This window comes from Ostrea edulis, chromosome 5 (assembly GCF_947568905.1).
Source record: "Ostrea edulis chromosome 5, xbOstEdul1.1, whole genome shotgun sequence".
Classification (NCBI taxonomy): domain Eukaryota; kingdom Metazoa; phylum Mollusca; class Bivalvia; order Ostreida; family Ostreidae; genus Ostrea; species Ostrea edulis.
Window position 1 is genome coordinate 48,028,163 of NC_079168.1, and position 27,371 is coordinate 48,055,533.

A 27,371-nucleotide genomic window follows, 5' to 3' on the forward strand; every position below is an offset into this window, starting at 1 on the left:
AATTTTTGAAAACAGAATTTGGTTTATTTTGATGAAGCATGTATGCATATCTTTCTGATCTATGTTTAGCTCGCATAAGCTGAAAGCGCAAGTGAGCTATTCTGATAACTTTCTGTCCGTCATTAGTCTGTACGTCTATCCATAAACTTAGCATTTTCTGCTTCTCCAGAACCACAGGGCTAATTTCAGTCAAACTTGCCAAAAAGCATGCTTGGAAAAAGAGGATTCAAGTTGGTTAAAATGAAGTGGCACTCCCTTTTTGAAGTGGAGATAATCAAGAATAGTAAAAAAAAAAATAAAAATTTGTGGCATCCTTTAAAGATTTTCTCCGTGGCCGAATGGTTAGAGCACCGCGCTCAAAATCACACGGCCTCTCACCTCTGGTCAGCGCGGATTCGAATCCCGCTCACGCTGGTAAGTGAGAAAGTTTCCCAGTTTACTTTCGGAAGGTCGGTGATCTCTTCCCAGGTACATTGTATCTGGGTTCTCTCTTCCACCAATAAAAAACTGGGCGCCACCAGATAACTGAAAAATTGTTGAGTGTGGTGGAAAGCAGCAAAACAATCAATCGAGCAAAACAATCTCAAAAACCATTGGGCCAATTTTAATCAAATTTGGCACAAATCATTCTTGGGTCAAGGGGATTCAACTTTGTTCAAATAAAGGGCCATGCTTCCTCCATAATCAAGCAAAGGCAAAAATAGGGTGAGGTCATTTAAAAATCTTAAGAACCACTAGACCAGAAAAGTTGCAATTTATATACATGTAAATGCTTCTTAACATTCAACTTTGTTCAATTCATGGCCCTCAGGAGTAGGGTGGGGGCACACTAGGGGATCAAAGTTTTCTATGCTGATATGTAGGGTAAATCTTTAAAAATCATTTTCTCAAGAACAACAGGGCCATTATTAATCATGTCAATATGCAAGCATTTCCAGGTAGCACAGATTTAATTTTGTGCAAATTGTGGTCTCTAGGGGTAGGGTGAGTCACAATAGGGGACCAAAGTTTTACATAGGAATATATAGGAAAACTTTTCAAAAAATTTACAGCAGGGCCATGAATCCTCATATCAATATGCAATCATCCCCAGATAATGCAGTTTGTAGTTTATTCAAATTATGTCCCTGGGGGTAGGATGGGACCACAACAGGTGATCAGTCTTATATTGCAATATATATAGGGAAGCATCTTTAAAAATATTTTATTCAAGAACAGCAGGGCCATGATTTAGTCATATGAATATGCAAGGATCTTCTGGTAGTGCTAAATCAAGTTTGTAGTTTGTTCAATTCAGGGGCCCCAGAGGTAGGGTGGAACCATACTAGGAAATCATGATCAAAGTTTGATATGGAAATATACAAGAAATTAATGAAAACAAATTCTTTTCAAGATTAGCAGAACCACACTAAATCATATCAAAATTGGAATTTTTCTAAGCTCTATGGATCCAAGTTTTTATTATGTACCCTGGACTAAGGACTGTGTGTGTGTGTGTGTGGGGGGGGGGGGGGGGTATTGTTTTTATCCTAACTGTCTAAAATTTGAACCTTGATCATAACTTTTAAGTGGTAAGTGGTAATTGAGCTTTCACGTTTCATATGTGTATTCCTTGTGGCTAGAACTTTCTTTTGGTACCAAAGTTTTAGAACCTTGTGCATTTGACCTACTTTAAGAAAATTTAACCTAGGCAATATCTCTTGAAACTATTTAAGGTAGGGCTTTCATATTTTGTATAAGGATTCCTGATGTCGAGAAACTGCATTTGATGTCATAATGTTTGACCTTGTGACCTTGACCATGGAGTTTTACCAAAATTTTAAAACTTTAAATCTAAAGTTTTACCTGCTCATAACTTTTGAATAGTGAGTGATACGTCTTTCAGATTTCATACATGCATTTATTGCGACAAGACCTTTATTTTTAGTACCAAAGAATAAGATTGTAACATTAATCTTGGATTTTCACTGACTTTTAAGAAAACTATCCTCTAAACTCTTTAAGGTAGGGATTTCATAATTTGTATATATGGAAACACCTTATATTTCATATGATGGTGTTTTTTTTATAACCTTGTGACTTTGTATCATGGTTATGTCATGACCCTATAAGGCTAGGTTGGAATCACAATATTTTTTCATGGAAATAAAAATTGCAAAAAAAATCATTTAAAAATCGCAGTAGCTGAACAGCAACAGGGTTAAGGTGATTCATGTGGCCCATGGGCCTCTTGTTTTAAAATTAAAATGTCGGTAATCTTAAGATGTCAAAAATTCTTACGGCAACTTTTCTTAGATTTTCAGAATTTCAAGTCAAATTAAAACATACATTTCTTTTCTGCAAATATATAATGAACGTTATTGTTACTACTTATGTAATGTATAGAAATACATGAATTAATTTTGTTCAAGAAGTGGGTGTATCTTTTTGAAATATAAAGTAACTTAAGATAACATTTTCATTTTAAAAAATATGGCAAATGATAATATGCTTCATTTCTGAAGTCATATTACATGAAATGGTGTAAAATTGTGATGATGTATAATATTACAGTTTTGTTACATAAGTATTGAAGTTTAAGAAATGTATATTTAGAATTTCAAAGATAACACTTGCATTTAAACATTTTTAAGAGGCCAAATATGGTCCTTAACATATGCACTTTAATTTGTTTGAAAACCAGGATCAAGGCGTTACCTGCAGTAACTGAAATTTGACCAATTATTTATTGAAACTTGAGTGCAATTTATGCCACTTATTTCTAAATGAATAATACAAAACATCAACACTAGAACCATTTTTAGGACAAAGTAATTATTAGGTGTACTAGCTATGAATTATGTCTTCCCTTCCCAGAAGGGGGACATATTGTTTTAGTGTGAATTCTTCTTCCGCTTCTCATTCAAAGTTTTTCTGGGCCATAACTTTTTAGTGAGCTTTTCTGATCGCCTGTTCTCTGTCATCTGTCCGTCTGTAAACTTTTTAGCTCACCTGAGCTGAAACCTCAAGTGAGCTTTTCTGATCGCCTGGTGTCCGTCATCTATCTGTCTGTCTGTAAACTTCTTACATTTTCGAATTCTTCCCCAGAACCACTGGGCCAATTTCAACCAAACCTGGCAAAAAAGCATCTTTGGGTGAAGAGCTTTCAAGTTTATTCAAATGAAGGGCCATGCCCCCTTCAAAGAGGAGATAATCACAAAAATGCAAAAATAGGGTGGGGTCATTTAAAAATCTTCTCAATAATCACTGGGCCAGAAGAGCTGAAATTTACATTAAAGCTTCCTGACATAGTGCAGATTCGAATTTGTTAAAATCATGACCCCTGGGGGTAGGATGGGGCCACAATATGGGATCAAAGTTTTACATACAAATATATATAGGGAAAATCTTTAAAGATCTTCTCAAAAACCACTGGGTCAGGGAAGTACAAATTTACGTGAAAACTTCCTGACATTGTGCAGATTCAAGTTTGAAAAAATCATGGCCCCCCAGGGGTAGGGTAGGGCTACAATAGGGGATCAAATTTTTACATGCAAATATTTAGGGAAAATCTTAAAAAATCTTCTTCTCAAGAGCCATTGGGCCAAAGATGTTTACATTTGCATGAAAGCTTCATGACATAGTGCAGATTCTTGTTTGTAAAAATCATGGTCCACAGGGGTAGGTTGGGGCCACAATAGGGATCAAAAGTTTTACATGCAAATATATATAGGGAAAATCTTTAAATATGGTCCAAGGTGACTCAGTTGAGCAATGTGGCCCACGGGCCTCTTGTTTTGGTTGTGCTTGTGATGATATGTTTGAAACTTGCAGTGTAGTTTCAGAGTGGCAAACTACAAATCAAATTTTGCAACGTTTGATGAGCAGTTATGAAAGAAATTCATTTTTATATTGTTACATTTTTATATTCATCAGGATGGGGATCATGTGCCGATGGAAAGGCTGTCTAAGTAGGACATCAGAATTTGACAGCCCCAGTCAAAGAAACTTGGTCACTGATTATGTAAATAGTGACATCATCAATTTAACATTGCAAGCTCATTAATCGCAAAAGGAACATATCAATGAAAATATCTATCAAATCTGTTAATCACGGAGTAGGTTTTGAACCTTTTTTCGAAATTGGCCTTTGAACAGTTGATAGCAAGTAGTATTACGAAGTCATAAGTAATTAAAATGCAAATATGAATGTTATATCAGTGTTTTCTTTGTGTTCCATTTGCCCATTCGCTTGATTATTTCCCCCATGTTTTTGTGTGTGCAAAAATGGTGACCTAAATTTGATGTGAACTGCATTGAAACTAGGCAAATGGTATGTCACAGGATGTCAAAGTTCTGAGTTTTTATCATTATAGTTATCAAACCCAGATTTACTATGTGACATATATATAGGATATATGCTATATGTTTGTAAATTGAATTTAATAATTATATACTTCTGAGTAAGACTATTTCATCTCTGACAAAAACTACATGTGTCAACTGTATGAACAATGAAACATCAAACTGTATGAACAATGAAACATCAAACTACAGGTAAACATGGTAACTTGGTACCAATGTTTTAAGCCACAGTTCAAGGTCAAACAACATTAATAAAATGTACATTCTCTCGTCGAATATTACATCTGTCAATGAATGGGGGCACCTGTAGGGGACATGTATTGCTTATGCAATACTCTCAGAATGCTTGTTTATAATATCATGCATTTCTATAGACACACAAACTAATGTCAATATATATTATTACATCAGATGCATACATGTACATACTTTATTCCATTGCGTAATATCAAAGTTCGCTGTTGGATTAAATGTTTATGAATTTCAGATGGGTCTTGGGAAGACCTTACAAGCACTCTCAGTGGCATACATCTACAAGGCAGAGTGGCCCCTGTTGATTATTGTCCCATCTTCCTTGAGGTTTTGCTGGGTGGAGGAGATTGAAAAATGGTTTCCAGATACTAGTCCAGAAGACATCTTCATGGTACAAACAGGAAATAATGCTAGGTAATGATGTAAGACTGTAAGTTCATTGAAGAAATAAATTTCATTTTAGAAAATACTTTAGGGTATGAACTGCAATGCTTCATGCTGGCATACTTCACGAATAGGGCTGAGTATTGGTCAGAAAAATTGGATACAATATGATATCAAATTTAATGATACACGATATATTGGGTTTTATTATTTTTCAATGTAAAATCAAACAGATAACAACAAAAAATAAAAACATAAAACAAGTTTTCCTTTGTTCTTCTTCCTGAAACAAAGTAAAGAAAAGAGAATTACAATCATTCACTGAACTTCAATCAAAGTATATAAATTCACGACTTCGTGCAGAGTAGCAACTTTTTTTTTTTCAATGTCACTAAATCTGATTAATTATCTCATTAGGAATTGACGCCGTTACGAAAGTTAGAAAATCATATGCACGTACATATACATAGTCAACATCTCTGGAGGCACGAGTTGTCTAGCTGCATTTATGAAAGGTGAAGATAGCAAACAGTGATCAATCTTGTAAATCCTATAAGGAATACAAAATAGAGAGAGTTGAACAAACACAGACCCCTGGATATACCAGAGGATCAGGTTATTTAATGCAATGTTGTGATGCCAGTGCAAATGCAATATCAACACATGAACCTTGCGTTTTGCTTGTTTGTTTTGTTTTGTTTTTTGTTTTTTTTCATTGCTGATGTAGTTCCAGCATTTCGATTTTTTCGATGACATTTTGCATAACTAATATTAGGAAGGTAGATCTCGATCAAAAATATTGAAAGTTAACCCAAATACACAAAGAAATGTATTGGTAGATGTATCAAAGGTTATGTATCGATACTCAACAAAGAACTAAATATCGATAGATATCGAGATCTCGATATATCGGTGCACCCCTATTCATGAAGTGTGTTAATGCTTCATAAAAAGTATTTCAGCATGGAGCATTGCAGTTCATACCCACAGGAATTTCCAAAAATGAAGTTTATTTCTTGTATATACATTCTACTTCTATATCTTTTGGAATTCCCAGCTGTTAAAATAGATATTCTATATTTATCAAGATTCATATTTACAACTGCATCGTGTTCATGAGGAAATGGCCATCATTACAATTTGTAAGGATATTAAAGGCAAAAACATTGGAAATGTGGATATTGTAGAATGTATTCCCATTTAAGACTGAAGTGAGCATTTCTAAGGCTATTATTGTTATCATTAGTGTTGTTGTAAATATAAGTTATACTGGCATAAATCTAATAGAATGTTACAGAAAGCATTGATACAGGCCATTCATTATAAAGATACTGTAAATGAAATTAATGAGTATATGCTTGATTGATGGTGTGTACATATGCTACCATCACTTCTAGAGCTTGAGAGTGAAGTGTAATATACAAAGAGAATATTGATCATAGAAGGCTAAAATGCTTTTGATCTGTTGAGTTTGGTTTGTTTAAGTAATCTTCCTCCCCCCCCCCCCCCCCCCACACACACACACCTCCCTTCCCTAGATACATAGCTTGGTTTTTGAATTGGCACCTGATGCATAACAGAAATAAAAACTTGGGGCAATCCAAGAATATGAAAAGTAATTTACGACATTTCTTTAAACACATAAAGTAAGATCTATTTATGAAACATTTTACTTAATGTCCTAAATAAATGATTTTTTTTTTCAGTGGGATTCAGAATCGGAAGATTGTCATTACTACTTATGGTCTGTTATCTAAAACCACCAGCAAAGTTGTTCTTGAGGCCCTTACCAATCAGAGTTTTCAGGTAGTGATAGTAGACGAGTCCCACTACATAAGAAACATTAAGACAGCCTCCTGTAAAGCTATCAGTCCTCTGATCAGGAGTGCCAACAGGCGTATTCTTCTCTCAGGAACCCCATCGCTTTCCAAACCAGTAGAGGTAAGTCACTAAAAGTCAAAAATGGATTTTTAAGAAAGCTTAATGTTCGAAATCTTTGATATTGTCATATGAACATGATAAACCATCCAATTACAAAATATGCACTTCACTTACATAACAGCTTTTCTCCCAAATTGATGCTATCTGCCCTAATACGTTTGGTAGTTGGTGGACATACACTGCACACTTTTGTGATGCCAGGATCCAATACATCGGCAAAATCCGGAAAAGAAATGTGGAGTAAGAATTTAGCTACTTATACAACTTGGTACTTTTGAAGGTTTTGGATTTTTACTGTAAAAAAAGTCAAATTGATTTCTTCTTTATATTTAGATATACTGGTCTTGGCTCACCTTTTCAGTCATCTGTAAAACTTTCACATTTTCGATTTTTTTCTCAAGAACTATTTGGTCAATTTCAAGCAAGCTTACCACAAAGCATCTGTGGGTAAAGGGAATTAAATCAAAATCTGTATGAAAGCTTCCTTATGTAACGGGAGATTCTTTAACTCTGATCCCAAGGGCCAGGGTAAGGATACAATATGGGTTCTTTTTTTACATAGTTTTACATAGGAATATATAGGAATTTAAAAAAAAGATTCTTCTCAAGAACTACTAGGGCATAAATTGTAAAATTAATATGAGAGCATCATAATCTAATGTAGATTTAAGTTCGTTCACACCATGACCCCAAGGTTAGGGCAAGGCCTCAAAAGGGGTTCAAACCTTTACACAGGATCATGTATGAAAATTCTTATGAAATCTTTACTAGACCACTTTAATATGCAAGCATTCTTATGTATAGGATAGATACAAGTTTGTTCGCATCATGATCATCAGGGCAGCAGCAAGGCTGCAGAAGCAGTTAAAGTTTCACCTAGTAATAGTTAAAGTTTCACATAGTAATATGTAGGCTGCAGGAGCAGTTAAAGTTCCACATAGTAATATGTAGACTACAGAAGCAGTTAAAGTTTCACATAATAATATGTAGGCTGCAGGAGCAGTTAAAGTTTCACATAGTAATAGTTAAAGTTTCACATAGTAATACATTGTATGTAGGCCACAGGAGCAGTAAAAGTTTCAAATAGTAATATGTAGGATTTGAAAAATAAATCTTCTCAAAAACAAGAATACAATATTTCAAAGTGATGTGTATGTATCCATATGTAATGTAGATTCAAGTTTGGTCACACCATAACCTCCAGGGTTAAGGATGGGGATCACAGTTTTACATTCAAATTATCATGCAAGCTTCTTCATTTAGTGTAAGTTCAACTTTGTTTATACCATGACCCTCAAGGTTAGGACAGGTCCACAAGGGGGGGGGGGGTGCATAACTATAACTGTACATATAAATGCAGTAACCCAGATGAATTATATTGTCCATGTGCCGCTTGTTAAAAAAAATGATGTACAAAGGAAGACAGTAAAATTTATAGAATTTCGTGCCAACACAATAATCTGTATAGAATTTCTTTTATCAATATCATTGTCATAGACTAGTGATTTATATGATATGTTCAAAAGTTATGGAATTTATCATTGTGACAGTAATTCATGGAAAATGATTATAATTTTAGATTTATACAATTTCTTACTAACATAGTCACTTAGTAATATCTTAAAAACTTATAGATTTCTTACCACCATGCACCATACTACTTCTGTCTGAGTCAGAACTTTGCAGTGGAGACACAAGAAACTCATACTCGGTTATACATGACCCCTGGGGTAGGATGAGGTCACGACCCCCAGGGTAGGATGAGGCCAAGACCCCCGGGGTAGGATGAGGCCATGACCTCTGGGGTAGGATGGGGCCATGATAGAAGATCAAAAGTTTTACATACAAATATATAGGAAAAATCTTCTCAAGAACCACTGGGCTAGGAAAGTACAAATTTACATGCAAGCTTTCTTACATAGTGCAGATTCAAGTTTGTTAAAATCATGACCCCTGAGGGTAGGATGGGGCCACAATAGGGGATCAAAGTTTTACAAGCAAATATATAGGTAAAATCTTTAAAGATCTTCTTCTCAAGAACTACTGGGCCAGGAAAGTAGAAATTTACAGGAAAGCTTTCTGACATAGTGTAGATTCAAGTTTGTTAAAATCATGACCCCTGAGGGTTATAGTGAGGCCACAATATGGGATTCAAGTTTTACATGCAAATATACAGGGAAATTCTTTTAAAAATTTTCTTCTGAAAAATCACTGTGCCAAAAAGGTTTACATTTACATGAAAGCCTCCTGACATAGTGCAGATTCAAGTTTGTTAAAATTATGCCCCATGCCCCCCCCCCCCCCCCCAAGGGAAGGTTGGGGCCAAAGAAGGGATCAAAATTCTACATACAAATATATAGAGAAGATCTTTAAAAATCTTCTCAAGAACCATTGGGCCAAAGAATTTTACATTTACATGAAAGCTTGCCGACATGACTTGCAGATTCAAGTTTGTAAAAATCATGGCCCATGGGGGTAGTTTGGGGTCACATTAGGATCAAAGATTTACATGCAAATATATAAGGAAAATCTTTGAATATGGGCCAAGGTAACTGAGGTGAGCAATGTGGCCCATGGACCGTGTCATTACGGATACAGGTATTGCCCTGAAATCTAGTCACAGGCTTCCTCTTTGAGGAATACGAGTTCAGTTTGCATTTCAGCTGGATTGGTCCATCCTTTGATTGGTACACTATGACCTACTTTAGGAGTAGAAATAGGTCAAACAGATTTCCGGGATTTTTTTTTTTACCATTATGGATACAGATATTGCCCTGATATTTAGTCAAAGGCTTTCTCTCGGAGGAATACAAGTTCAGTTTGCATTTCAGCTGGATTTGTCTATTCTTGACCTACTCTTGGGCTAAAAATAGGTTAAACAGTTTTCTGGGCTTTTTTTCATTACATTGATACAGATATTGCCCTGATATGTAGTCAACATGGTCAAAGGGTTCCTCTTGGAATAATACAAGTACAGTTAGCATTTCAGCTGGATTGGTCCATCCTTGACCTACTATAGGGGTAGAAGTAGGTCAAACTGTTTTCTATATTTTTTTTCGGTATGGTCACAGGTATTGCTCTGAAATTTTGTCACAACCTCCCTCTCAGAGAAATACATAATCAGTTCACATTTCAACTTAATTGGTGCACCATGACCAACTTAGGGCTAAAAGTAGATCAAATGATTTCCTGGCCTTTTTCTCATTATAGATACAGATATTGCATTGACATTTTGTCACAACCTCCCTTTCAGAGAAATACATAATCAGTTCACATGTCAGATGTATTGGTGCACCATGACCTACTTTAAGGCTTTTCTATTCAGAATATGTGTTGTATCAATTCAGAGTGCATAATATGCTTCCAGGTTGAATTTCACTGTCTGACGGGTGTACATGTATGTTGTACCGTTTATGGTACTCTTGCATAGATAAAGATTTTTTTTTTACATTCTGGAGTCTACTGCAGAACTGTCATGTAGGTTTTGATGGGCTGATCACAAGTTTAGACAAATATGGCAAACATACAATGAACATGGAGAAAATAAGTTTGCTTTCAATGTACTTCTTTCAAAAATCAGTTTTTATACGCCCGTCGAAGACGGGACGTATTATGGTATGGCTCTGTCCGTCTGTCTGTCTGTCTGTCTGTCCGGACCTTGTGGGCAGGATACAGACTGAACCATAAACCCTAGGACTTTACAACTTGGTACATTTGATCACCAAGATGAGAGGAAAATGCCTATTGTTTTTCAAGGTCAAAGGTCAAGGTTGTAGTATCACTTTAGGAAAACCTTGTGGGCAGGATACAAACTGAACTGTAAGCTCCAGGATATTAGAACTTGGTATATTTGATCATCATGATGAGAGGAAGGTGCCTATTGTTTTCAAGGTCAAAGGTCAAGGTCGTAGTATCACTTATTAGGAAAACCTTGTGGGCAGGATACAAACCGAACCGTAAGCTCCATGATATTATAACTTGGTATATTTGATCACCATGATGAGAGGAAGATGCCTATTGTTTTTCAAGGTCAAAGGTCAAGGTCGTAGTATCACTTTTTAGGAAAACCTTGTGGGCAGGATACAAACCGAATCGTAAGCTCCAGGATATTATAACTTGGTATATTTGATCACCATGATGAGAGGAAGATGCCTATTGTTTTTCAAGGTCAAGGTCGTAGTATCACTTTTTAGGAAAACCTTGTGGGCAGGATACAAACCGAACCGTAAGCTCCAGGATATTATAACTTGGTATATTTGATCATTACGATGAGAGGAAGGTGCCTATTGTTTTTCAAGGTCAAAGGTCAAGGTCGTAGTATCACTTATTAGGAAAACCTTGTGGGCAGGATACAAACCGAACTGTTAGCATATTTATGAAGTAGCGCATTCTAAGGCTATCCCTCTTTATATCTTGATATCCATTTCTACAAGCATAATAATGAATTAGCTCACAGAGGACAGTGCTAACTTCACTAAAATATGAATCCCACTAAAATATGTTTTCCTTGAGCAAAATCTACGGGCGTATTATGCCACGTTGGCGTTGCTCTTGTTGAATAAATGTTGAATTTGCATGTGATCACTATGTATTTAGCACACAGCTGCAACATCAAAAAAGATCACTCGTGACCTGAACTTAGACCTGAAAAGGGGGTAAATCCTTTTAATTCTATGGATTGTGCACACCCCTCACTTTTTGTTTCCAAATTCCTGGGGAAAAACTGCACACAGTACATAATAGTTTACAACAGATTTCTTTATACTGTTAAGATAAATTCTGATATCAATCAGTGTCATGAATGTGTTATGGGATATAAAAGACTCGTAGAATAATGTTATACCTAAATAAAAAAGTGAAAACACCCATTTTGTCATCTATTTTAATCTTTTCAGTGGAAAATTCCATTGATTGAAAGAAATCCAATATATATTGTACATCATTAGTTTAAATGCTGTATACGCACTCACTTGTCTAGTTTGTTGGGTATGTGGAGGTGATAACGACAAAGCCATTATGCTTGAATTATCACATTTTTCATTGCAGTTATAACCTCCACATACTCAACAAAAAAGACAATGATTCTTTTAATATAAACCTTCATTAGTACGAGTGTGGAAAAGGAAATTCCACCGAGGGGACAAGATTCGCATTCTAGGATGAGGCTTTGCCGAGTCCTAGACAGCCAATCTTGTTCCAGAGGTGGGATTTCCCTACGAGTAGATTATGAAGGATTATTTTTCTCACATTTTACCTGCAGTTTAGTGCATAAATTTAGAAGCTTTGAGAAAATTAAAGATTATCAAAATCCTCATTTGAAATTCAATGCAAAAACTAATTAGATAGGCAGAAAGAGCATACCCGAAAATGGTTTACACTAAAAGTGTAAACTAAAAACACCAAGGTTGTCCACCAGAAAGTATACTGCATTAGAATAAAGAAAACAATGCAAGATATTTTTATTTCACCATGTAACGTAAATCTTCACTGTGTAATAACGTAAATCATAGAAAATATATGACGTCACAATCAAATGACGTCACGACAGTGTGAGACAGAAAAATCTCACATGGGTAAAGTCGATCTCACACTGATGATAATGTGAGAAAGAAAACTCTCACATGGCTGTCTCACATGGGTAAAGTCAATCTCACACTGGTGGAAATGTGAGAAATTTACATCCAGTTGTAAGTCGTGGGGAAATTAACCCATTGGAGTTTCTAAGGGTTTTCACAGAGAAAAGAGTTGGAAATGTAAATATATAAGAAAATTCAGGGCAATACACAGCCCCATCAACTATTGCACATGATAATTTTGTAAAGATTAAATTCTTCCTATTTAGTGGTGCAAGTAACTTGGAGGAGCTTCAGAAGAAGCTGAAGGATGTTTTAATGATTCGCAGAATGAAGGACGATGTCTTAACTCAGCTGCCAGCAAAACAGCGACAACAAATATTGTTTCAACTCAAAGACTCTCCTGTCACCAAGGTAAATAATCACAAAGGACTGGTATATGATGTGCACCGAATTTGGAGCCTAACACTACTATCAATTATTTGAAGCAGCTTATTTTTTATAACCAAAGATTTTATGCATTTCTTTTTGATATGTTATTTATTTGTATTTATTTTTATTCTCTCTCTCTCTCCCCCCCCCCCCCCCCCCCCCCCCCCCCCCCCCCCCCTTGAAAAAGAGGGGACATATTTGTTTTGCACTTGTTGGTCGGTCTGAAGAGCAAGACTTGTGTGCTCAATGTCTTGTAATAAGAAATTTTGTCATGACAGACGTCAAACTTGGTGCACCTTAGGGAGTAGATGACCCCTATTGATTTAGAGGTCACATGGTCAAAGGTCAATCCATTCTGGACATAGGAAGATATTGTCTGCTCAATATCTTTAGAATCATTTCCTTGATTGACACTAAACTTGGTACACTGGTACATCCTAAGGATTAGATGACCCGTGTTGATTTGAGGTCACATAATCAAAGGTCAAGAGTCAATCCAATCTTGACATAGGAAGATATTGTCTGCTCAATATCTTGAATTGTTTTGGCACCACTATCAATTAAATGATACATTTGTATAATCCTCTTTAATTTTGCACCATGGGGGCATACATATTTCTGAAACATTTCTTGTACTACATGATTTTTTAAAGATTCATATAGATTATTAGAAAAGGAGTAAGATTTGTTGTAAATATCATCATGGTTTTGTCCCACATGAAAGTTTGTAAGTTTTCTCATACTGTAGACATATTTTTTATAGACCTGTCTTTAGACTGGATGTATCACTGGACAGTGATGTCTGTATGTCTGTCCATCCATTTGGTTTTTTTCATTTCTCTGTCACATATCAAGCTTAAAGTTGCTATGGCTATGTGCCTTTGTGGGTCACTCTAGAACATGTTGCAATTTTTATTCATTTGACCCTTTATTCAAATTTTTTTATTGAAAAAAATATGCTATACATAGTGGACATCTGTTATCATATTAATATTACCCACAAGCAATCATGGTGCTTTATGTCTAAATCTGCTGGAAAATCTCTTGAATTCTAACACAAATTAAAATTCAGTTGTACTTTTATAAGAATGCACATTATACCTGTATTCTTATACATGTATATTCCACTTGTGTTTTCTTTGTCATTTGGCCATTCAATGCTACAGGTGTGCCACCCACTTGTGTAGTCATTATTTCTTTGACACTGGACATTAGAAATGTACTGTACAATAAAATCTATTTACTTTTTCCATCAGTTAATCTGTAACATCCTTGACACCACTTGAAATCTATGGATAATGCTCATTACTGCACTTGATTCAAGCATCTTAGAATGTCTTTTTTCATCCTAAAATCAAAGTGTTTAATTTCATGCATATGAATCCCTGGAATTTCGTACCTGTGGACAAAATGGAAATTATCAATCCGTGAATTTTATCCTGAGGAAAATGAGCATGTCTATGGTATTAAGTGGCCAAAATAAACACTTTTCATCTATAGTTCTTTTGTTTGGACACAGACTGTTCTTTTTGCATGTGTATATTTAGCAATGCCACTGGAACGACCTGTTTCTATCTTTGTAGCTTTATTGATTTTAAAAATGTACCAGTAGATTAGATCTATATTATGACCAAATAAAATCTCAGCAGAATAGAAATGGTAGAACATTTCAGATGAAATGTATCATGTTTTGTTCGAAAGGATGGTATTAAATAAAAGATGATTAAAAATTGACATTTCAGAGCATTGAGAAGACATTCCATGAACTGAAGTCTTCCATGAAGAAAGATCATTGCCAAGTTGACAATGTATATCGAATGGCAACCAGTGATGGCTTTTCTGGCAACACTCTCAGCCTGATTCAGAAACTATATCAACTCAGTGGGGAGGCCAAGGTATGATACTGGTGAATCTTTTATCTGCCCCCATAATCGGAGATTCGGGGGTCATATAGGTTTTGGTCTGTCCATTTGTCTTTTTGTCTTGATTGTTCACAAAAAACTTTAACATTGGCCTTAACTTCTGAATGCTTTATATAATAGGGCCTCCATATTTCACATATGTAGTCCTTTTGTCAAGATCTTTCTTTAGGTAACAAATTCTTTTACCTCATAACCTTGATCTTTTAAATAAAGAGTTGACTTTTTATACTCACGGCGAATAAAGTTTTGGGGTATACTGGAATCACTTTGTCCATCTGTGTCCGTAGACATCATTTGTCCAGATCTTTAACACCAAATGAACAGATTTCATTAAAACTTTATGTATATCTTATATGAATAATGAAGTTGTGCACCTGCTATTTTGATTTAGATATTTTGATATTCAAGGAAATATTTTATGTCCCAGAAATCAGTGATCAGAGAAGCATATTTTGTTTTGTCTCTTTCTCTCAGCAGCTTTATCTTGGTCAGAACTTTTAAACTGTATGTTGTAGAGACTTTATATGTGGTCAAGGTCATTGTTATGTCAAAAGGTCAGGGTTACTTATCGAGGTCAATGTAAAATTTGCCACCGTTGAAAAAGGCCACACATAAAGGCGATTTGTTTCAGACATATTCATACATCTTGTTCTTTGTTTTTTTATGTGCTGGGTTTTTTTTTATAGATTGGTGCTGCAAGAGAATATGTAGCCATGTTGTGTGACAGCAAAAACCTAAAGTTTCTGGTTTTTGCCTACCATCATGCCATGATGAATGGCTTACAGCAGACTCTGATGGACCATAATGTCAAATTTATTAGGATTGATGGTGATACTAAGCCATCTGATAGACAGCTCTATGTCCAACAGTTTCAATCTGACCCAGATACTAGAGTAGCTATACTAAGCATTCTAGCAGCAGGAGTGGTTAGTATGAATTTATAAGGGACTAGGATATGTCTTTCCTTATGTTTAATGATTTTGAAATGGATTTAATCAACATTCACAATTGTGAAACAGAATTTCTTTGAAAAGCTATTTTGTTGCTGATGTTGATGATAATGTAAAGTTTGTATATATTCTGTAGTTTGATATTTATTACGCTACTGAATATTATAAATTTTAGGGATTGACTTTTACCAAGGCTACTCTAGTAGTGTTTGCAGAGATGTACTGGACACCAGGGGTATTAATCCAATGTGAGGACAGGGCACACAGAATAGGACAGACCAGCTGTGTTTCTGTGCACTATTTAGTGGCCAAAGACACCATGGATGAATGGGTGTGGTCTGCAGTTTGTAGAAAGGTAGTTATTACTGCACAGCTGGTAGAATGATAGGGCCTTGTTTCTTCATTGTTTCATAAGTGTTAACTCCTGAACTTTATTCCATCTTTAGAAATATTGAGGAATTGTCACAGCCACATAACACAGATATCACATCACCAAATCTCACTTAGTTGTTGGAAGTTCCATAAAGTCTTATTGCAGGGCATGCTGTCTTGCTGAAACTTGCCAGAAACACAACATAGTCGTCAGTACCCATTACAAAAGTGATACAAAAATATCATGATCTTCATTGTATCCCAGGATCAAAGAAACCAATATCCCAAATGCAATAGGAGGGATCAATAATTACGAGTTCCAGATCTGTGGAATTACGCGTGTAGTGTTACTTATAGGAGATGGTGCACATTCACAAACATTACAGCAATCAATTAATATTGACAAACTAATATACTAGGTTAGCACTGGTAAATGCATTATGTAATTGTTTGTATTCATAAAATCTGCAGTAGGCAGAGTTCACAATGGTTCAAGTTCGTAATGGTAAGAGTGGGTTGTGTGCAGACTTCTTCAGCAACACCTTTACTTTGTAGATTAGCTTTTTGTTTGTTTTTAATGAATTATATAACTTAGGAGGTACTCTACCTCATCATAATGGCTGACTTCCTTTTAAAACATGGATGAAAATATAAATATCGGCAATGTTTGTCCATTCATCTAATAAATTATTGCCTAGCTGAGTAGCTCAGTAGGTTAGCATATCGACTGCTGAACTGTAGATCGTGGGTTTGAGTCCAGCAGGGGTTTTAAATTTTTTCAGATTGTTTTCTATTAAAACTGCATTTTTTGACTGAATGAATTAAATTTGAAAGTTTTCAATTTCATAATGTTGTACACTGAGTGGCCAAAAGTATTGCAACAAACATGGCTGACGTCATCACAATTTTACTCGCTTCAAATTTTATTTTTATTGCTGACGCGTAACAAAGTAAGCTTGGGTCGTGATGTCAGGTATGCGAATTAACTAGGGTACGAATTATATGGGGAACCGTTTGTAATTCAAAGTAGCAGACGATTTCCGGTAAGGTATCGAATGAAAACAATGTCGAAGAATGAGAGAGAATTGTCAAAGGACCTAAAGGAAAGGATTGTAATTCTAAATTCAAAGGGATTTAATGACAACAAAATTAGTGAATCATTGGGAATCCATCGAAGCACTGTTGAACGAGTTTTGAAAACATTCCGTCAAAAAGAAAGTGTTAAAAACGATCCCCGGAGAGGAAGGCCCTGAGTGATAGATGAGAGGGGTGATCGGAAACTTTATCGCTTTCTGAAAACTAACAGAAGACAATTTCTTCAAGACATTACATCAACTTTGAATAGGAATGAAGGTACAAATGTGTCCATGAGAACTGTTCGTCATAAGTTACACCAGGAAGGATACAGGAGGGGCAAAATTCAGAAAACGCTTACAATCGCTAAAGTCAACAAACAACGCCGAATTTTGTGGTGCCGAGGAAAAGACATTGGAAACCTGAACAGTGGTAGAAAGTTATTTTCTCAGACGAAACACAGGTAGTCATTGGACAAAATAACTCTGTAAGTTTGTGGAGAAAATCGTCCGAGAAGAGGAAACCTTACCGTCTGAACCAACGCAAAACGCCCGTGAGAGTAAGTTGTATGTTTTAGGGGTGTATTACCTATTATGGTATTGGTGTTCGTGTACCTGTTGATAGAAATCTAAACTCAGCAAGGTATATTGAATTGCTGGATAATCACTTATGGCACGTTGTTAGCAAAAATTTTGGAAATCAGCAATTTATTTTCCAAGACGATAATTCCACCCCCACTCCTCTAGACAGACCAATACTTGGAAATAAGAAAACGGTATTCCAAAATTCAACTGGCCTGCACAGTCCCCGCACCTTAATGTCGTTGAAAATGTCCGGCGTTGTATCAAAATCAAACTGTCCTGTGAGTTTGATGATATTAAAAACCGGGATGACCTAATGGCTGCAGTGACAAAAATTTGGAATGACCTCTCTCAAACATATATCCGTAGCTTCCATGCTTCAATATCTTCAAGACTACGACAAGTTATTATTGAGAAAGACTTTGCAACAAAATACTAGAAAAAAATGATAAATAAATAATGTTTATTTCATTGAAAGTTGGTTTTTTCCATGCAGCTGTTATTTACATTGTGATGACGTCAGCCATGTTTGTTGCAATACTTTTGGCCACTCAGTGTACATAGCCTCCACTTTTCATCCATATCAAATTTCTCTGGTGTAGCATACCTCATTAAGTGATTTGGAATAGGTTTAGTTTGGAAAGACAGAACATGACTTATTGAACTCAAATGAAAGTAGAATAAGTTGGAAGTTTCATTAAGCAAATGACTCCGGGTTTCAGTGGCAAGAATGTTATCATGCAAGAAGATATACAATATTAAAAAAATATTTTAAAAATGGAATAAGATAAGAATTAGAGTTTTACTGAACCTCTAGCAGGACGGAATATTGGTGGTGATGTGACAATATAGATATAACACCTGAATCATGTGCAGATAAAGTTGAACCATAACTCAATGGTTTTGATAATGGATGAGTCTTTAGCTTTCTGGTCTGTCTCACTTAAACTTTAAACTGTCTCGTTGACAGGCGCGGATCATCAGATCAAACTCTGTGATCTGATGATTCGCGCCCGTCAACTCGACGTGATCTGACTCTTCTGATCGCCTGTCAACTCGACGTGATCTGACTCTTCTGATCAAGTTACTGGAGTGATAATATATATAGATCCAACAGTTGAGTTTCTTTATGAAATTCCTGTAGGTTCAGGAAATTGTGTTCATCAGATATGCATTTTTTTGTTGTTGCTGTAATGCATTTAGACCATCGTGACCACCACTACACTGAATGGTCAGAAACAAGTGATGCAGGCAGACAAAGGGAATAAGTACCAGGTGGATCTCCTCTCAACGGCCGATGTCTACAAGGCACCATCTGCAGAAGAGGCAGCCAACACAGATTTTGCTGCCATTTTCTCATCTCAAAAGGTGATACATGTAGCAAAATAAAAGTGCTGTCAAAACCCAATCTAATTAAAATTAAGATCCTTTGATATGTGTAGCGATAGTAGATAAGCGGATCAAAGGATCTAATTTTAATTAGATTGTGTCAAAACCGTTTGTGTAACTTCAGAGTTCGAAGGGTCTTTCGTAATGGATACACATACATTAATCAAGAGGTTAAAATTTTATCTCTTGATGATTTAGACTTCGGTTTATAAGTAGTGATTGTAAAATACTGTACATGTGACTTTTAGTGACGACTGAGGACACTTGTGTTTCTTTGATAACCGAAGAAGTCATAATTCACTTTATGATATATATCTATCCATAATCCGTGCTTTAATACTGTAAAATTCACAGTGTGATCCAACTTTCCGGATCACTACTGAATCCAGATCATGTCTCTCTGAAACTGACGATGTCACAATGCATCAACACACATTTTTTGTAAAAAATGATTGAATGCATCACAAACAAAACTGTGTACACAAAAAATAATTTCTCTTTATGTTTGTTTTTGATAATTTGGAATACATTTTATTTTCTTATAAACATGGATTTAATAATACATAAGGGGGTATATAATGAATTTGTCATTACTACAGTAACTTGATCAGAAGAGTTGGATCACTTCTCACTGACAGGCGCGGATCATCAGATTAAATGCGAAGTGTCTCGTTTGATCCCCACCTGTCAACTCAATGTGATCAGATTCTTTGGATCAAGTTACTGTAGTAATAATATATATTGACTAGAAGACACAAGAATGTTCTCTTTGTGATTGTAATTTGTGGACTACATGTATGTTGTTACAAGTGAGAGTGAAAAGTCCACCACTGGAACAGCTGGGGTTTCATTGTGACATTTTCATTTTACAAAATTCAGTTTAAATTGTCAACAATATCCAGTATAAATTGTCAACAATATCCAGTTTGAATTGTCAACAATATCCAGTATAGATTGTCAACAATATCCAGTATAAATTGTTAGTCACTTGACTTGGAAGACACATGAATGCCTGTTATGTGGTTGATGTATATTTTCAGTCAAAGGATCAAACATCGATTTTGGATTTCATAGATAGTGGTAAGAAAAGGAAAAGGAAAGATGGGTTTTCTGTCAGTAAAGGAGAGAAGTTACTGGACAGTAGATCTGACTCAGAGGACATAGTGGAAATCTCAGATAGCGATGATGAGAAGAAGTCTTATTCACAGGGATCTTCAATGAAAAAGATGCGTAAAACTAATTGTAAGAAGAAAAGATTGTTTTGGACCAGAGAGGAAAATGATGAGGAAAATGACTTTGTTTCTGAAAAGCCAAAATTGACCAGACAAACTTCACAGATAAAACAGACACACTCATTGATTGATAATTGGGGCTGTGCAAGATGTACATTCCAAAATCATGCTGATCTTCCCTGTTGTGAAATTTGTAATACCCCAAAACACAAGAAATCCAAGACTTTGATTTCTACTCAAGAATTGCCAGATCCAAAGGTCAATGACAACCACACTGAACAACAGGGAGAGTTTGGTGTGTTAAAATGTGACGATGACTCTTGTATTACTGAAAGTAATTCTGAGTTGTCCAAGTCTCCGGGTTTGTACTCCACTGTCTGCCTTGTAGATTCACGTTCTGTAACTAAAGACATGTTTTCTGACCAAAAAGATAAAAAGATCAATATATGTGACCATTCAGAGGGAGAAGGCTTCAGTGAGGAAAAATGTGTTGAAAGAAATCCTTCTTCAAAATCCGACCAAAAGCAAAGGAGGAGTTTTTTCTTGGAGACTTACTCTCCAGTAAACGCAGATGTTGATCAAAGCAGCCATTCATCACAGAACTCTACAAGCAGTGACCAGTTTTCAGCAAGTGTACAAACTTCTCAAGATAAAGATGTCATGGTGGAGAGCAGTAGAAACATGAATCAGGAGATGACCTGTAGTGAAGATACGACCAGTAGTGGACAGGAGACGATAGATGATCAGGAGGTGACCAGTAGTGGACAGGAGACAATAGATGATCAGGAGGTGACCAGTAGTGGACAGGAGATGATAGATGATCAGGAGGTGACCAGTAGTGGACAGGAGACAGTAGATGATCAGGGTATTGAGGACTCACTACAACCAACACCAAGTGACAAGATGAAACAAGATGTTTGTGACATTACAAAAGAAATACATGATGATGAATGGGATCAAAATGCTGTGTCACAAGGTAGGAGTAATATTTATGCTTTCCTTTCATTCCTTATATCGTGATTGAAATGTGAAGATTTATTATTCCCTCTCTGTGGAGCCTGAGAGGAAGAAGTAATGCAGTGGTATGTTTGGTTGAGTGAGTGCATTTGTAATGCCAGTGTGAGGTACACTGAGTTTGATGTTGTGAATATAAGTATGCGAGTATTAGTGTTGTGAGGGGATACTCCACTTTGTGGTGCTTTTATTTACTCTATGAATAACTTGTAAGATTGACAGTTAAGGTTGCTGGTTATCCTTAGTTTCTTCCTCTCTCTCTCTTTTTCAGGATTGACTATTGGTGATGAAAGAAAGAAAAACCAATTTAAAGTATTAATTTATTTCCCTTCTTGTAGGTGTTACTAAGATTGAAGATACTGTCATTGTAAAAGATACTTCTGCCATTCCAGTGTATAAAAGCTTTTACTACAAGTGCAGTGCATACACAAACAGAATATACCTATACAATGAGGTATGAATTTTAAATGTAATTTATATAGATAGCTCAAATGCATTGGGCACCAGGCATTGCCTATGTAAACCCTGTTTATACAGGATACAAAGGTAAAACATAGCATTAAATTTTGATAAATTTGAATCATTATACAGTAAAACATGGTTATAATGAACCTCCAGGGCCAACATTAAACAGATCGTTATAACTAAACTTCATTATACAGTAAAGCATGGTTATAATGAACCTCCAGAGCCAGCATTAAACAGATCGTTATAACTAAACTTCATTATACAGTAAAACATGGTTATAATGAACCTCCAGGGCCAGTGTAAAACAGATCGTTATAACCAAACTTCATTATGCAGTAAAACATGGTTATAATGAACTTCCAGGGCCAGCGATAAACAGATTGTTATAACCAAACTTCATTATACAGTAAAACATGGTTATAATGAACCTCCAGGACCAGCAAAAAAACAGATTGTTATAACCAAACTTCATTATACAGTAAAACATGGATATAATGAACCTTTAGAGCCAGTGTAGAACAGATTGTTATAACCAAACTTTGCTATATCTGATATTTTTTATTTTCCTCTCATAGGGGAATAAATGTCAATTTGCAATAAAGCATTAATTCGTTTTAAGCATGTTCAATAAAAGCGTGTTTTACTGTATTGGAGAGTAACAGATACAGATTAAGGAGCTATCAGATATTTTTATGTTCCTGTGACTAGAGTATATCTCCTGAACTATATAAGGAAGGTCTTTCATATTTCATATAAATATTCCTTAAGACAAGACTTTCATTTTATACCATGATCTTTGACCTTGTACCTTGACTTTGAAGTGTGACCCAAATTATAAAACTTTAACCTTGCTCATAACTTTTAAATGCTGAGTGATAGGGTTGTCATACAGTGGAACCCCGTTATTACGTTTTCCATTTTGTCACGGTAAAATAACGTAATACCGGGGGCAACGTAATAAACGTTCCCAGTGAAATCCGTTAAAATTATCATTTGGAAATTGTATATCGTCCGTTGGTACTCCGTGAAGGGGTGTGTGAATATATCTTTACTGTTTCTTTGTTTAAAAGACTATGATACTTTGTTTTATTTACATCTTATCTTTAATGTCCGTAATTCTTCATGTTCTTATCCCTTTTCTTTATTTCGGTGTAGGATACATAAGGATGTTTTGATAAACGTTGCTTTTTCTGCATTCGTTTGGACCGCCATTTTGTTCAACTTTAAAACAATGCGTTCATGTAAATTTCTCTCAATAACTCGTTCCGGTTCGTATTCAACATTCGTATTAAAAAAAAATAACAAAACATCGTTTTTATTAAGTTCTCTAATTACACAATACACAACACAATAAAAAAAATCCCACCCAAAAAACAACAAAACTATAGACACAAAACGCACACGATACCCAACACTTACACACTTCTCACCAACGGTAAACATGCATGGAGAACAATTTAAGCGCAATCCACATATAAAAAAATATAATGATGCACGAATATTTCATTTATAACGCTAAATGATGGCACTAAAATCACGTGCGCATCATGGGATTTTAAAATATTCACTGAGGTAAACGCCGTGCACGAATCGCCTGATAGATTGGTGTATGTATGGACGAGATTTACGAACACCCAAGCTACATGTCCAAACAATGAACATTTTTTTTAATTGAACACCTTTAGTCACCTATGTCCAAGCAGTTACCCAAGCTGTTGTAACATTGCTACGATAAATCTTGTCTTTCTTGTTTCAAAGCTGTCCGTAAATAGAGTTTTAATAGCGAAGGTAATCACACTATGCTGAACACGCAGGTGGTTGAGAAATTATTTCTTTGATTATCAAAATATGCAAAATGAAGTAAATTTCATAGAGTACAATGTCTAAATAAACATTATTTAATTGTTTATCACTGGCTTCTATACGGGGTATTCACCTGTATTGATGTTGCTAGATCTATCGAAGCGTGATCAGTCAAGCGTCTCTAATCCCCAAACAGACCAGGAAATATACGTGGTGACTGCCTCAAGCAGTCAAGGTGTGAATGGCTTATTATTTTGAGAATCACTATTGAATAATTAGGGGTTTATTACGTTTTTGTCGGAATTTTTACAACGTAATATCGAGTCCCGGCATTTTAGGACAACGTAATAACGAGGTCTATTTTATATAGGTTTGTTAAGAAATGGTTTTGTGCTTTGAAATTCCAACATAATATGCGGACTAACGTAATAAAGGGGGAACGTAATAACGGGGTTCCACTGTATTTCATTTGTGCATTCCTTTTGACAAGGCTTTCTTTTGGTACTTGATTTTTGACCTTGTTGATTGTTTCTTTGTAGCCACTGGAGGCAAAGGGTTTCAAAAACACATTTTGTTATGGTATGAACTATTTTTAGAGAGAGAGATGAGAACTTTTTTTTTTTTTTTTTTTACATACACCTACATGAAAACATATGCACAAACAAGCAGATTAATCCAGCCATATGTGTTAATATAGATTTATACCCATGTACCTGTCCAATGGTAAGTGAATTTCTTTGGGATATGGTATGAATTTGGTATCTGCTGACTAGAACAAGCTACCAGGTTCATGAATTTACTTATAGGTGTTCAGGAAAAGATGTTGTAGCAGACTGTTAAATGCATGTGATTGAAGTTATGATATCATGACTATGTATTTAAACTTTAACTTTTAGAATGGTGACTCCCTTCAAGCCAACTTTATGCCATTGGATGTGGAAATGAACAACCAAGGGAACCTTCCAGATATCCTGTTACTTCCACAAAATTTTAGACTTGTGCAGAAATTCATGAGAGAGTGGAATAGGTAAATATTAGATATTAAAAGTACTGAAACCATCGCCAAAGTATATGTGATTTTCCAACAGTAAAACTTGATTGTTCTTATTCTGATGTCGTTCTGCCAGGATACTAATTAGTGGATAGTTTTGATATGTGTATTGTAGGATTGGATGCAGTCTGTGGAAATGTGTACTTAATCAGAGTACTTAAAACTGCCACACCAGAGTAATTAGCTTTAGAACAATATTTTGTAAAGATTTTGTATTTCTTTGTCTTATTTACACCGCAATACCCTCATTTGTTACATTTTTCACATATGTACCTGCAGTTTTCCACATGAATATACCTGCACTTTAAGAAATTTTGGGTCTGTCTGTCACACTTTCTTCTCCCTCAAACTCCTCTTTTATTCTAAGCAGTAACCAATTCATCTTTTGAAATATAATAGGTGATGTCCTGTAGGTATGCAATAAGATTTTGGAACTTTTAATTTAACCCTGGGGGCAAAATTGGGTAAAAATAGGAAGGATTTTCTACAGACAAGAATATCATCAATTAATGAAATAGAAACATTAAACATTCTGTTCAGTTGTTTCATTTTAAATACTGTCTGCAACTACTAGAACTAGGCCTAAAACTGCAACTTCTGCAACATGGTGAATTCATACGATGACTTTGATATTGGAAGCGAAGAAATGGAGACGACTTATATCTATAGGACTTGATGATGATGATAACCAGTTGTTTCCAGGCAACAGCATTCATAAACTGCCATGACTCAGCATGAGTGAGGCTAGTTTTGAGGCCCAAAAATTTATGTAGACCTATGTCAGGGGACCGTTGCGAGTCTTCACTAAAATCCTACGACAGAAATCTCTCAAATGAACAAAAACTATCTATCAGTTCGTATTTATTTTCTCTTACTGAAGGTAAGAAAAATAAAGAAGCCAACTTACCTGCACTTCATCTAAATTTGTCCTACATAGCTTCAACCATGAGTCATAATGATGAACATGTCATTTTTCCCTTCCAAAACTTGCAAAAACCTGACCAAGAGCTTAACATTAACTTAATCCACCTATCCACCATCAATTCTCTCAGATCCTCTGAATTTCTGTCAAAATTTGTATTCAGTAATTGTGTTTCCAACTTCAAATAGGCCAACGCCACAGTTTCCACATCACAGATCACGACCAAATCACATCACGGATGTAGTTTACTCTGCTCTTCTTGTCTTTAATTCAGTTGACTTTACGCTCAAATTACCTTTATTTTACACCAGTTTTGTATTTTTTAACCTTCTAAATTAAATATTTATATCTTATATTCTCTTAGATTTTGTTCCTAATCATTTATTTGATAAAAATCTAATGAACTATATTTTGTGTTGAATGATTGTTATTTCGGTCATCTGCTACATAATCATGGAAGCTCGGTAAGAACACAAATCAAATAGAAATATAGATATAAGAAATAAGATATCATTTTTGAGTGTTATTGGGATATGGCATAAAGCTGGTACGTGATCAAATCTACGTTACAGGATTTGATCATGTGACCAACTTCATGACATATCCCAATAACACTCAAAAATGATATCTTATTTCTTAAATGACAGGTGTTCACAGACCAGTAAATTCTTTTTAAAATGTGAATGAAACAAGAACATCATATAAAATAAATTATTCTCTTCTGTCCTATTTCAGTTTAACAGAAACTAAGCGCCGACTGATAGTGAAATCAACCAAGCTCTTTGACAGTCCCCTTGATGCATATGAAGCTCTAAAAAGCGACAGAAGCACAACTACTATCCGTCACAAAACAAAGGTTTCTTGCCAATATATTTGTTTATGTACTTGTCGACAGAAATTTGATTGTAGTGATATTCAATTTCTAATAGTCATCAATTGAGTTTATGTGTACGTAATTGCTTGTTTGATACCATAGTATACTGTAGATGTGATTTTTGTTCTGTGTGGTGCGAATTTCCACATTGTCTGTAGTCTTAAACTTGTGGACTTTCGTACCGGTGGATTTAGTTAACAGAACACTGATCATGTGAGTGAAATATATTATGTCAGAGACTTTGTGTCATGATATACAATTGTGGGCTGTGTAGCAGGGAGACATCACAATATATTATGTCAGAGACTCCGTGTCATGATATACAATTGTTGGCTGTGTAGCAGGGAGACATCGCAATATATTATGTCAGAGACTCCGTGTCATGATATACAATTGTGGGCTGTTTAGCAGGGAGACATCACAATATATTATGTCAGAAACTCTGTGTCATAAAAATAAATCTAACATTTCTTGACTTGTGCCATATTCATTTTTTAAAACATCAACTAAATCATAACAACTTTTTCTGCAGAAAATTCGAATAAATTTTTAATGGTTTTTGAGGGATGAAATCAATGTTACCCTCAACTACATGCACTATTTTGTTTTAAACTCAGTGTCATACATCTATAAGCTGTATATGTTAAACAAAGCAAACACTGGTTTGAGGCAGTTAAACAAGCATTAACGAGACGTAAAGTTTTTCGATCATGGCGTCATGATAAAATGAAGCAAAAACATAACGTAAAGTGTAAACATTTCCGTAACATATTTCACAAGACAATGTTAACAT

General features: G+C 35.4%; 1 protein-coding gene and 1 long non-coding RNA gene across 2 annotated transcripts in view; one reads left to right on the forward strand and one right to left on the reverse strand.

Moving 5' to 3' along the window:
• The window catches only part of LOC125650961 (DNA annealing helicase and endonuclease ZRANB3-like), a 45,594-nt gene that overhangs the window by 1,521 nt on the left and 16,702 nt on the right, over positions 1-27,371 (forward strand). The window contains exons 3-14 of the mRNA XM_048879548.2: positions 4,832-5,010; positions 6,687-6,921; positions 7,043-7,161; positions 12,764-12,908; positions 14,669-14,821; positions 15,535-15,774; positions 15,974-16,153; positions 19,029-19,193; positions 20,255-21,422; positions 21,799-21,914; positions 24,628-24,758; positions 26,440-26,560. Of these exons, the coding sequence (XP_048735505.2) occupies positions 4,832-5,010; positions 6,687-6,921; positions 7,043-7,161; positions 12,764-12,908; positions 14,669-14,821; positions 15,535-15,774; positions 15,974-16,153; positions 19,029-19,193; positions 20,255-21,422; positions 21,799-21,914; positions 24,628-24,758; positions 26,440-26,560 (2,952 nt within the window). The remainder of the gene's footprint in view (positions 1-4,831; positions 5,011-6,686; positions 6,922-7,042; positions 7,162-12,763; positions 12,909-14,668; positions 14,822-15,534; positions 15,775-15,973; positions 16,154-19,028; positions 19,194-20,254; positions 21,423-21,798; positions 21,915-24,627; positions 24,759-26,439; positions 26,561-27,371) is intronic.
• LOC125650962 (uncharacterized) lies at positions 5,443-7,284 on the reverse strand. Its single transcript, XR_007361196.2, has 3 exons — positions 7,036-7,284; positions 6,771-6,929; positions 5,443-5,530 (listed from the first exon to the last, which is right to left on the reverse strand). It is a non-coding gene; the product is annotated as an uncharacterized LOC125650962 (long non-coding RNA).